General features: G+C 41.9%; 1 protein-coding gene across 1 annotated transcript in view; it reads left to right on the top strand.

Moving 5' to 3' along the window:
• The window catches only part of baiap3 (BAI1 associated protein 3), a gene marked incomplete at both ends in the record, with an annotated part of 28,675 nt that overhangs the window by 5,527 nt on the left and 9,833 nt on the right, over window positions 1-13,315 (top strand). The window contains 11 exons of the mRNA XM_083976601.1: window positions 3,235-3,322; window positions 4,986-5,069; window positions 5,309-5,416; window positions 7,632-7,691; window positions 9,161-9,227; window positions 9,842-10,055; window positions 10,179-10,223; window positions 10,769-10,846; window positions 12,239-12,347; window positions 12,499-12,606; window positions 12,698-12,790. Of these exons, the coding sequence (XP_083832727.1) occupies window positions 3,235-3,322; window positions 4,986-5,069; window positions 5,309-5,416; window positions 7,632-7,691; window positions 9,161-9,227; window positions 9,842-10,055; window positions 10,179-10,223; window positions 10,769-10,846; window positions 12,239-12,347; window positions 12,499-12,606; window positions 12,698-12,790 (1,054 nt within the window). The remainder of the gene's footprint in view (window positions 1-3,234; window positions 3,323-4,985; window positions 5,070-5,308; window positions 5,417-7,631; window positions 7,692-9,160; window positions 9,228-9,841; window positions 10,056-10,178; window positions 10,224-10,768; window positions 10,847-12,238; window positions 12,348-12,498; window positions 12,607-12,697; window positions 12,791-13,315) is intronic.

Raw genomic sequence — 13,315 nt, 5'->3', positions numbered from 1 at the left:
AAGTGTAAGTTGTACAAAACGACTCCTTCCCACAACTACAGCTTTAATTACCTACAAGCACTGATTAGACTTATCTAATATCTGTATGATAATACTATATAGTTGATCATAGTTTAAAAGCACTTTTCCTCAAGATTTAGAATAAATGACTTGAACTGTGTAGAAAAAATGTACACTGTTTAATAGCTGCCATAAACAGATTGTAATACTGAAGGAACTCATTACATCTTTCACAAGTGTGCTGGCTCACTGACATGTTTTCTTCCTCAGCTTTAAGTGAGCAGACATATGGGCATTCAAACGTCTATCTATAGGATCAAGTCATTGTTGATCGTTGGATTTGGATAGGATTTGTTGACAGTGAGGTAAATATAGAACATCAACAGCTTCATACATTGGGAGAATAGAAAAAGACATGTTAAGACATGTAACCCTGAGGGAGCAATATCCCATATACTGGCTTAACTTTCACTATATGACACTATGCTGTGAGATACAAGGTTTTTTTTATTTTATTTTTTTATCTTCACAACATGTCAGCTAAAGCACTGTGTTATTATGGTGTATATAACTAAATAAAAGGAGAAGGACATTTTTTTCTATCTTGAAGAACTGTGTATAGGAGATTTGCATCAGAATTTCCTGTTCACCCATTTTTTTTTTTTTTACGATGGGGTTAAATCCTCAGTCAGACACTGACCTGCGCAGCGAGGCAGTATATCAGCTGTGATACCCAGTTGCGAGGCACCCATGAGGGGCCACGGGTTGGGAATAATTTCACATCAGGCCCACTGTTCAGCGTGTCAGTGTTTCTAGCTGAGAGAGAGAGAGACTGCTGTTCCTTTCACAGGTTATTGAATGGAGAGATTGTATCTGAGCTATTGCGATCATATCTCCACGCTGAAGCCTTTTCACCTGAAGTGTTCTGCTGCTTAATCAAATGTGTAATTATAGTAAAACAAACTATCCCGTGTGTGGTATTGAAAAGGAGGAAGCACATGGGACGAGGAGGAGGAGGAGGGGGATGGGGGGTCTTGTCATGGACACCCTTGGTTATGATAGGGAGCTGCAGGATGCTGTCATGCACCGACAACCGTGATGAATCCGATTTTAAAAAACATTTTATTAGAAAGCATACAGACGTCACATTGTCTTTCATGCTGTACATGACAGTGACGTATGCACTATTAATTATGCACTGCCATATTATATTGAAGTTTGAAGCGAGGGGCCACTGTCACCTTCCCACTCCCAGTTAGTCATGTTTACACACATATTTAGTCGGAGGGAAGAAGAAGTTCACAGTGTTCGTGTTTTTTTATTTATGTTTTCCCTCTGATTTACTCTGCAGACAGGAAAACGTAATTGGGGTGTTTGAATGAATTCAGAAAATGAATTAGAATAAAATGACAGTGGGAAAAAAAAAGGGGGCTGTTTCCTAGCAACGTCAAATCAGTTTGTTATTCTGGTGGCGTGTACGTGCATGTGTGTGTGCAAGGAAGGGAGAGAGAGAGAAAGGTTAAAATACATCAGCATCATTTCTTTTTTTAGGTGTATCAAATCAATACTAAACAGGATCTCCATCATTTGGGTTTCATTTCTGCTTTTAAACTCGTCGCCTCAAAGCTGGAAAACTACAGTAAAAATCCCAGACTGTCTGGACAAAATCCTCAAGCTGCTTGACTGACAGAAGCTGGGACAGATTTGTAGATGGACGAATGCCCTGGATGATTGAAGATGGATGTGGAGAGAACTGAGAGTCTCTTGATGCAAAGTATTACAGTCAAACAGAGCTTATTTGTTGTATATGTGCGCAAATGGGGGGGGAAATAACAGCCTCCAATCTCTTTCTCAGTGGAACAGGCTTTGTTTGTGGTCTCAAGAAACACAGACCAAGTTGATTCAGATGAAAATAACAACTCAGTTTTTGTTTTGTTTATAGCGTCGTTCAGCAAAGTCGACAAACACACCAGCTAGTCTGAAAAACGAAGGCCTGCATGGAAAATAGCTTAAAAAATGTCCAAAAGCGACAGGTTTCAGTTTGGCTTGAACAAACAAGTTGTCAGAATGATGGGTAAGTTGTGACAAGCACAATGAATCAGTGAGTAATGACGGATGATGATATGCTGGAACTCAAAAAAATCAAAAACTTAGTTTTTTAAAATGAAACCCAGGCACCTTTTTCATAAAAAATTTAAAACATCAGGCTTTTGACGGCAGTGAAACCTGGCCATCTCTCCCAGCATGGCTGCCATTAGTCTTCATCAATACCTCGGGGGTTTGCCATCCGCTCCCCCACCGTGGTGAGAGCCAGTGGGTGCCGGGATGGGCTGCCACACGCCTGCTGTCATGCGACGACGCTAATGAAGGAGCGTGAAAGGCCTCTGCGGACAGCTCCTCTGCATAATGTCATGTGAATGGCTGAGGGATGGGAGGGTGGAGACAGAAGCCCTGGGTTGGGGGGTTGGGGGGGGGTTGGAATGGTGGGAATGCATTGCATGGCGGTGGACGGCGGCGGCGCCCAGGTTCTGTCACGGCTCACGTCAGAGCTGCTGTCTGCCTGCCCCAGTGATTTCCATACAGGCCGGGAGGAAGATGCCCAGTGAGAGATTTGGGAGGTGAGGGTGTAGGTGAAGGTGGTGGAGGTGGAAGTGGAGGTGGAGGGGGGGAATTCCCAAGGTTTTCAGACAGCTATACTCGCTCCCTGAATGTGCCCGTATCACCATGACAACAGGGGCCAGCGGGAGTCCAGGGGATTCACTCACACCTGGAGGAGGAAACAGAAAACATCATTTGCATTTTAGCACACAGCTCCTCCGCTCATCATCATCATCATAGAGCAGATTAAGTTGCTTCATGCAGAGTGCAGACACGTCGCATCACTGAGAGCTTTTTGCTTTTCTGTCAGAGCACGAGACGATAAGACGATAAAGAGCTGGATGGACTGCAGGTGATGGAGTCCAGTAGTTCATCATGAAACGGAAACAGATCGTCTATATTGACAGACGCTTCCTCCGAAGTGTCTGTAAACAGGTTGTGGTGTGAACCCACCAGTGTCACCGGATCCCACTGTGTTTTTAATAACCATCCAGAAATACTCTGATGAATACGGCATGCATTTCACCTCACTTTTATTTATTTATTTTACATTTTTTTCTTGTAAATTAACATCTCCAAGTGTTTCATCTCTATTTTTAGAGATGAATTGTCAATCAGCTCCCTCTTCCTTGGCAGGATTTCCGAAGAGAGCGTGGAGTTCTTTGAACGTATGAATGCCATCCTCCAGAAGCAGGAGAACATGCAGCGGGCCGCCCAGGCTGAGGTAACCCTCACCCTCACCCCCCTATCACCCCCCTTACCCTAAATTCAACCTTTGCCATCTGTTACATAATGTAGCGAGCATGGGCCTCGGCGCTGTCACTCAGCACCGTCTGTAGACAGAAGGACCAGGTTGAGTCGGGGGCTCAGATGACTGGAAGCTCAGCTGTGACGAGCTGCTGTCGGGGGGCTGTGTTCCTCTCCTCCTGCTGCCCACTGCTAACAAGGCAGTGATGCTTTTTGAACATGTTTGCTGAGAGAGAGGTGGGCGACTTCTATTTCCCAATGCATATCAGCAAAGTTCAAAAAAATTATATATATATATATATATAATGGATGGTGTCCATCAAAAACATAAGGACCGTCTACACCACATGTCAGGAAACAGAAACAGATTGAAGTTCAAAGTTCAAGATAAAAGCTGAACTTATATTTGTAGATGTGTGAATTTTTCTTCTTTTTTTTCAGCCAGTGCATCAGATTGAGATTATAACAACAAAAGCTATAATAGAGGCAGAAAACAGTGATTCTCTCTCTGGTGTGTGGCTCCAAATTAAAAATGCAGTGTTTAATTAGAGTCCTTTGTATGGTACCTGGCTCTGAGAGCTCAACACACTGCCACAAAAAACACACATGCTGTGCATTCTCACAACACAACCAACAAGCAGTATTTGCAGCCAGGTTGTGTATTTGATCGTGTTGTGAGTATCTGCAGCAGTTGTGTTGTCAAGTATACTGTATGTTGCGATACATGTTTTGGCGAAATTTTGCCATAATCCCTAAAGTCTTAGGAGTAGGTTCGTTACCTTTAATTGTCGGTGCAAGCGGTTTTTAGAACCGCGAGCTGCTCAGAGCTACGCTACAGAGGCTAATGGGATTTCTTGGTTTCCCTCATCAAACTCATCAAATACACAATCCAACAACTCCAAAACGCTCTCGTGGACAAGTTGTGACCTGCACATTCACCACGGATCGTTACGAGACAGAGTTGTTTTTTGAGGCAAACCAAGAAGTCCCATTAGCCTCCATAGCGTAGCTCTGAGCAGCTCACAGCTCTGCTCCGCCGTTCTAAAAATATCTTCCAACGACAATTAAAGGTAACGAACCTACTGATAGGGATTATGGCAATGGGCCAATTTGCCAAAATGTTGAACTATCCCCTTAAGTATTTATGACATATTTTTTTCCCTACACAGTGAACACTGAACACTTCTTCCACCACTGGCAGGCAGACTAATATAACAATGACATACAAGGCTTTACACATGTACTAATGGTTAGTGAGTATGTTAGTAGATGTTTCATAAAGTACTTGATTAACAGGCAGTACCTGAACCATTAGTACATGTGTATATGTAAAGTTAGTTTGTTAATCATTATTTTCACTTTTATAAATGAGCTAATATGTTTAAATATGTGTTATAACTTTTATAAATTACATATTAATTAGTATTAATGTCGGAAGAATGCCCGATAAATGATGAATAATGCTTGTTATGAAATCAGTGGAGATGCAACCTCCTCCTAGTGCTGACTCAGGATCAGCTGTCAGTAATACTGTGCCGTGCTATGACCTCAGCTTTTTCCTCCTTCCATTTCTCTGTGCAACCAGCCCTGCAGAGAGTCTGGGTTTTTGTCGTGGCTGAACTGGTTTTGTCCCCTCACAGTGCCAACGAGGAGCCAGCACAGTGCCGCCGCCCCAAGAGCATGTGGACCAGGCCTTTATCCCCGACAGAATCAGCAGGACAGAGGTGCGTCGGCTCAGCTTGTCTGTTTTCATCGTGTGTCAGCGGGGGATTCAATTTTGAAAGTCACAACAACAGAACGCAGTTGTGTGTGTTTTTTTTATTTATTATTTATTTATTTGTTTATTTATTTATTTCTTGATCCGTGCTTTTTGAAGTGCAGTGGAGCGGAAAGCATGAAGTCAAAGGAACACCAGCTTTTATTTTTGAAAGGTTGTTATTAAGTGGAGTGTGTTTTCATGTAGCTGGACCTGCTGTACGAGGAAGCTGTGTACACGGTGGTCAACCGGGTGGGAGTGGCAACGCCGGAGCAAGTCAAAACTGAAGAGGAGCTGTTTGCCTTCCTGCTCAAGGTATTCATCCATCCTTCCTTCCTTCCTTCCTTCCTTCCTTCCTTCCTTCCTTCCTTCCTTCCTTCCTTCCTTCCTTCCTTCCTTCCTTCCTTCCTTCCTTCCTTCCATCCATTCATCCATCCATCCATCCGTGCAATGGTATGTTTGTATTGTTTGTTAAGTGGATGTACTGTATGTGTTTTTACTGGTGGCAAAGTAGTTTCCCCTTGGGGATCAATAAAGTTTTCTATCTATCTATCTATCTATCTATCTATCTATCTATCTATCTATCTATCTATCTATCTATCTATCTATCTATCTATCTATCCATCTATCCATCTATCCATCTATCCATCTATCCATCCTTCCTTCCTTCCTTCCTTCCTTCCTTCCTTCCTTCCTTCCATCCATCCATCCATCCATCCATCCATCCATCCATCCTTCCTTCCTTCCTTCCTTCCTTCCTTCCTTCCTTCCTTCCTTCCTTCCTTCCTTCCTTCCTTCCTTCCTTCCTTCCTTCCTTCCTCCCTTCCTTCCTTCCTTCCTTCTTTCCTCCCTTCCTTCCTCCCTTCCATCCATCCATCCACCCTTCCTTCCTTCCTTCCTTCCTTCCTCCCTTCCATCCATCCATCCATCCATCCATCCTTCCTTCCGTCCATCCATCCACCCTTCCTTCCTTCCATCCATCCATCCATCCACCCTTCCTTCCTTCCATTCCATCCATCCATCCATCCTTCTGTCCGTCCATCCATCCATCCATCCATCCATCCATCCATCCATCCATCCATCCATCCATCCTTCCATCCGTCCGTCTGTCCGTCCGTCCATCCATCCTTCCTTCCTCCCTCCCTCCCTCCCTCCCATCCATCCTTCCATCCATCCATCCACCCATCCTTCCTTCCTTCCTTCGAACCATCCATTCATATCCATCCATCCTTCCTTCCTCCCTCCCTTCCATCCATCCATCCATCCATCCATCCATCCATCCATCCATCCTTCCTTCCTTCCTTCCTTCCTTCCTTCCATCCTTCCTTCCTTGATTCCATCCATCCTTCCGTCCTTCCGTCCGTCCGTCCATCCATCCATCCATCCTTCCATCCATCCATCCAGCCATCCTTCCTTTCTTCCTTCCTTCCTTCCTTCCATCCATCCTTCCTTCCTTCATCCATCCATCCATCCATCCATCCATCCATCCATCCATCCATCCATCCTTCCATCCATCCATCCATCCATCCATCCATCCATCCATCCATCCATCCATCCATCCATCCATCCATCCTTCCTTCCTTCCTTCCTTCCTTCCTTCCTTCCTTCCTTCCTTCCTTCCATCCATCCATCCATCCATCCAACCTTCCTTCCTTCCTTCCATCCATCCATTCTTCCTTCCTTCCTTCCTTCCTTCCTTCCTTCCTTCCATCCATCCATCCATCCATCCATCCATCCATCCATTCTTCCTTCCTTCCTTCCATCCATCCATCCATCCATTCTTCCTTCCTTCCTTCCTTCCTTCCTTCCTTCCTTCCTTCCTTCCTTCCTTCCTTCCTTCCTTCCTTCCTTCCTTCCATCCATCCATCCATCCATCCATCCATCCATCCATCCATCCATCCATCCATCCATCCATCCATCCAACCTTCCTTCCTTCCTTCCATCCATCCATCCATTCTTCCTTCCTTCCTTCCTTCCTTCCTTCCTTCCTTCCTTCCTTCCTTCCTTCCATCCATCCATCCAACCTTCCTTCCTTCCTTCCTTCCTTCCATCCCTCCACAATCATCACTCATCAGCCTGTTTCCTGAGCTCTATTAAATCTCTGTCACCAACGCTGATGATCCTCGAGCCTCTCGCTGTTATTTGTTGTGCAGGCTGTAAAAATCTGAGCAGATGCTCGCGGCTCAAACCTGATCAAACATCAAAGCCCAGTCACACTGTGTGCTGATATTCAGCTGTGATATTACATTCATTCAGATGATGTCATGCCAGCGATTGTTAGCCTCTCTTATCCCTGGAGTGGGAGTCTCAGGTGCCGTCGGGGGCCTCTGAGCACAACCAAGGATCTCATAAAGGGATTTAAGTGATGCTTTTTTGTACTTGTGTGTGACAACACTGGGAGCTGCACTTTTTTTTATCTTTCTAGTTCTTACTTTGATAGAAAAAGAAGAAAGCAGAGGGTTTCCATGATGTTAATAAAGGTTACTGTTGCATGAAAAGCTTTCCTCATGTGCGGCTCTGTCTCTCCAAGGTGTTTGATATGGGCGAAGAGGAACATGACATCATTCTACAAAAAGTTCAGGAATCCAAGGTAAGTCACAGTGTTCAAAACTCACACATTATTGAGGAAATCGGGGTTTAAAGTCTGCATTGATGTGCCTAACCTATAGTTACAGAAGCCATTATATAGTTACATATAGAAGATTTAGTTCCTATTTTTATAGAACAGAGCGAAAACTCCTTGATATAGAATCAATTATTCTGAGTGGAAGCTGAACACCGACATAGTTTCTGTGCATTTTTCATGCTGTTTCACTCTGTACAATAGGCCACTGTGTAAAGTACTGAGAGTGAATACCAGAGAGGTGAGCAGAGGTGAGAGAGAGAATGAGAAACCTGTGAATACGCTGTTGTTGCCGATGCTTCTTATGTTAGAGAGCGAGAGAGAGCTCTTGACTTTGTTGCGTTACTGTGCGTAGTGAATGAGGACGACACAAAGCCTCACAATGACAGTGTAACAGCACTCTCAGGCCCCCTCGGACGTTTGACTGTGTCGACGGCGTAGCAGCGATAAAGGGAAATGTCATGTCGGTGTCGGGGACGCTGCAGCTGATGGGTTGATTGGCTTTTGGCACTTTGTTGATGTTTGTGCTTGGAAAAGGTTCACAATACATCGGAAAAAAGTAGTTTTGATTAGGAAATAGTACAGTTAACTCTTCAAATCCTGTATTAGTTTCTATTAATCTTTGAATTTAAGTTGAAATGTGACAGAAGTTAACACAGATTGATAGATAAACAGGACTCAGGCAAACTTTTTATAGATTATAATGGAAACCAGCTGGTTGAGTTACAAAAACTTACATTTCGATTTTAAAAACACTGCAACACAGTATTATTCATATTATTATGTAGTGATCTTTGATAATAAGTCTGATACATCTACAGCCTGTGACTCAAGGTGAAACCTCAGAGTCATTATTCTTCATAACATGCACAATAAGCTGCTGCGGTTTGTGTTTCTGTGCTTCATCTGGTATTTTTTTTATTCTCATGGTCACAGTCTGAACAGTGCCGTGGTAACAAGGTGAACTCATGGTGTGAAGAGCCACAGTGGGAGTGCGCCGATGTCCTCGGAGAGTTCTGATGTAACATATCTAAAAATCTGAAAGCCTCGTTTTGAAGGACTTTGTGTCTTTTACTTGACTGTCAGGGACATTTCAGATCTCACTTTAAGAGCCGTTTCAGAGCTGTTTGCTTGAAATATTGTGACCACATGGAAAATATTTGACCATGTAAATGTTTTTTGGGTTTTTTTGTCTCTGCTGGTACATCGACTTTTTCTGCATTGTGACTCACAAAGCCGGTCTGATGACTGATGGAGCACAGAGGGATAGATTTTTTTTACATTCTCACTACACAATGCATGCTATTTTCTTAAATAGAGTCACAAGAGACACTTGGTATGGACATGTATTGTAATATATTCAGTGAATGGCAGTGATTTGTTGCACAGCACTACAGCCTCTAAACAGGCTGTAAATTTCTTTGTTTCCTTCACAGCGAGCCAGTTTTTCCTTGAGAGTTTCTGTTATGAAAGCAAAGAATCTAATGGCCAAGGATGCAAATGGTGAGATATTACTTTTTCTTTTTTTCTTTTTGGTAATGGGAAACAAAATAGCCCTGTGAATTACACCTCGCCCAGCTGGAATATGGATTTGAAGTGTTTTAAATGGCGTTTACTCATTCGAGTGATTCACCTCCACAAAAATCAGTTTCCTGGGTTGTGATTGTGTGTCAAATTACTGCGTTTTATTTCACACACATGAACAACAATGTTTCATTGCTTTGGCAGAAACATTCAGGTTTAGAACGATTTTATTCTAAAATGGGAAGGTGTTTTAAATCTGTATTTAACCTTGATCTAGCTAAGGCGTATCACTGAAGTGAATATCTCATACACAAACCTTTTCATCTCTCTGTGTGTGCAAGGCATGGATGTAGTAAGTTGTTATTTATCAGATGGTAATAAGCCTCTATATAATATGGCTCACCACGCATTCAACACATCAGTGATACAACAATACCTGATAATGATTAATGAGCTTTTTTAATTTCCCTTTCACCGCAACCGGTCGCAATCGCAACAATTACACTGATGAGCGCTGATTTTAACTCTCATGGATCCCTTCATCTTGCTGGAGACATGAGCAGCTTCAACCTCCATCTCTGTGTCGCCCACAGGGTACAGTGACCCCTACTGCATGCTGGGAATCCTGGTGGGACAGAGCCCCCGGGAGATGGAGGAGAAGAAGGAGAGAAAGTTCAGCTTCAGGAAGAGGAAGGAGAAGCTGGAGAAACGCTCCAGCACCAAGGAGGTGTTGCCTGCCAGGTGCATCCAGGTGACCGAGGTCAAGCCCGAGACTCTGAACCCGGTGTGGGACGAGCACTTTGTGTTGTGAGTTTGAACCTTTTTGGGGACACGGTGACGTGTGTCAGGGGAGGGATCCACAGTTTGACAGCAGATTACTATCTTCTCTCATTATGGATTTAATTTGGTTGCTTGTTTGTTTTCTCACAGTGAAATCGATGATGTGCACAACGACCTCCTACATCTGGACATATGGTGAGATTAGTGAATAGCTGGAATTGTCAGAGGAACAATAATCTTTGTTTTCTAATGTTATTGATAATACATCAGGTTGAACTTGCAGTAATGTTTTTTCTTGATGGGTAACACAATATTCAGAATGTATTTCAGACAAACCAAAAAAGATTAAGCTGTGTCTTCTTATTTCACAGTCATAAGTAGTTTCCAAAAGTTTGTTCAATTATTTTTCCTACCATAATGTTAATTTCCATGCAAAGAGGAGATTTGTTTTTCGAAGTGGATGAAAAAAATGTTGATTTCAGTTTTTAGTGAAGTCGACAATCCAACAGTTTTGTTTATTAGGTCCTTCTGCAGATGAAGTAGCCGTTCAATCTTCATTAATTCGGCAATAAGCTGAAAAATGTTCCCTTTTGGCTTTGGAGCAGATTTGAGTCACAGTCTAGTTGGGGAGTCATTACCCCAGAAGAAGTTATTTCTCAGCTCTGTTAATTGCTGTGGAAAGATAATGAAATGAGATGTTCTCACAGGGAATGAGATGCAGTAACATCTCTTCTCTTCAGGGATCACGACGATGACGTGTCTGTGGCTGAGGCCTGCAAAAAGCTCAATGAAGTCAGTGGGCTTCGGGGGATGGGCAGGTAAAGCAAACAACATGGTGTAATCCTCAATTACCACCAGTGCAATACAATTGAATGATATTAGTGTCTTCTTAACATCTCTTGTGGGAAAAGCAGATGATTTATTTGGCAGCTTTATTAGTTTTTTATTTCATTAGTGCAATTGGTTGACATGTTCTAATTTAGTGCACAATTACGTAAGTTGATAGTGAATGAATTGACCTAGTTAGCATTGTGGCAGTGAATAGATGAATCATCCAACTTGTTGTGTCAAGGGGTAATTTCCATCTAAATGAAGGCAGAAGTTGCACTTCACCAACGAAGACGCCTGGTTTCTCTGCATTTTGTTGAAAAAGACTGAATCCATCCTGCTTGTTAATTAAGAGATCACTTACTTTTATCCTTTCACCTTAAAGACAGAGACTGACATACAGGAAAGCTCAGTGCCAATAAAGCTGTGCAGTGTGCACGCACACACACACACACACATACACAGTTCAGTCGGATCACGGAGAGACTATTAAATGGCAGACGTGTCTAATGAAAACCTGAAAATGTCGATCAAACCCAAAGGACAAAAGGATCATGATCCAGTGGTGGAAAATGTGCTATTTCTATTTTATAGAAAGAAAGAAAAAACCCTCATTAGAAATGAAACTCTACTCTGTTATTAAGTCACTGTTAAAAGCATCAGCTAAATGCCTAAAAATGAACTGTTAGATGTAACTCTCCCATATGCAGAGGTAACATGTGCATATTTATTGGATTTAGAATATTTATGAAATATATGAACATAACATATGTAATGCAAGAAAAATATCTTTCATAAAATATATTTAAAATGTAATAAAAAAAACTCTTGTAACTCTTATATCAACTTGTATTTTAAGCCAATGCAAATAAGCATGTTGTATGCTTATTTTCTGAACATGTTATGTAAATAGTAATAAAATAAATATCAACCACATGTTTATATTGTACATATACACTGATTCAGAGCCTCTCACTGTTATATATATATGTCGGTACCATATGTGCATGAGGTAAATGAGAAATTTATAAGGAAAACATACTGTATCTATCATTGATATATTAGATATATTACATTTTTATGGTCACAACATCTTATACCAGATACAAACTCATTATTTAGATATTTTATAATACATGCACATATACAAAGTTTGCGTATATCATTTCATATTTCATGTCATTTCAAACTTCTATCACATACAGTATATGTATTTAAATATGTGAAAGTAATGATGACTGTATCCTGTATATGGCAGCATCACTACTTCATGTGGGAACATACTATATGTTGTCTATTACTGAACAGAACTCAACCTGTAACAAGGAAGATTGCAGGAAAGATTTTCAACTTGTACTTTGTGCGTCACTCTCTCCCGTCAGGTATTTCAAGCAGATTGCGAAGTCAGTGCGATCCAACGGATCTGCTTCATCAGGCTCCTCCGAGGAGAACGCTGATGACTTCCTCGGATGCATCAACATCCCTCTGAATGTGAGTGTTCAAAGGGGAAAATGTTCAAAACAAAACGTCTATCTCCAGTCAAAGGTGCCAAGCTGTTGCGACAAATGAAACACAAGCACAGGTAGACTGAGTCATTTCCCCAGAGGTAGAGACAGTCATCAGGCTGCTTTCCACCCAACAGGAGATCCCCGTCGCCGGATACGACACCTGGTTCAAGCTGGAGCCTCGATCCAGTGCGTCCAAAGTTCAGGGAGAGTGTCACCTGATACTGAAGCTCTTCACCAACCAGGTGTGTGCAACAGTGGTTCACTGGACTTCTTTAGAGTAGATGGTTAAGAATTTAATTTTAATTAACATTTTCATGTTTTTTTTTCCTCTAGAGGGATGCAACTTTGTCCAGGAGGGACTCAAATGTCTCCATCCACAAGAAACTGCTGAGTCAGATTGTGGAGTATGAGCACGCTCATGTTAAAGTGAGTCCCCCACAGATTATTCATCTTCACAATTAAGATATTTATGTGCGATTCTTGTGATTATCATTTAATCCTTTAATCCTCTTAATGCAACTAAAACTAAATTGTAAACTTCTTGATTTATATCCTCAGTAGCCATTGCTGTACTGAGCTAGCTCCTTTGTTGCACCAGAGTCTGTTTTGTGTTGCAGTCAGAGAAGCTTCACTCTGAGTATGACTCAAGTGTTTGAAGGACAGAGAAATCATTTCATATTTCAGCAGCAACACAGACGCCAGGCTTTGTGGGTAAAGTCATATAGGTTTAGAAATAACAGTATGTTCTGATACGACCCCTGTAAACAATTTTGTTGATCATAGGTTTACACAGTAGATACGTACTGCAGTTTAGAGTAATCATCCACAACATTAAATCGGGTAAAGTGGTTTTATTGTTTTGGCTGATTGGTTTATATCTTTTTTCAAGGGTTCATTTTAAAACATAAGTAATCCAATGTGAAATTTAATTTGCAGTTTCAGTTATTTTCC

This window comes from Trachurus trachurus (genome assembly GCF_905171665.1).
Source record: "Trachurus trachurus genome assembly, chromosome: 8".
NCBI classification, from domain to species: Eukaryota; Metazoa; Chordata; class Actinopteri; order Carangiformes; family Carangidae; genus Trachurus; species Trachurus trachurus.
The sequence above is the reverse complement of the archived record's forward strand: the minus strand, read 5'-3'. Positions and strand labels throughout refer to the sequence as shown.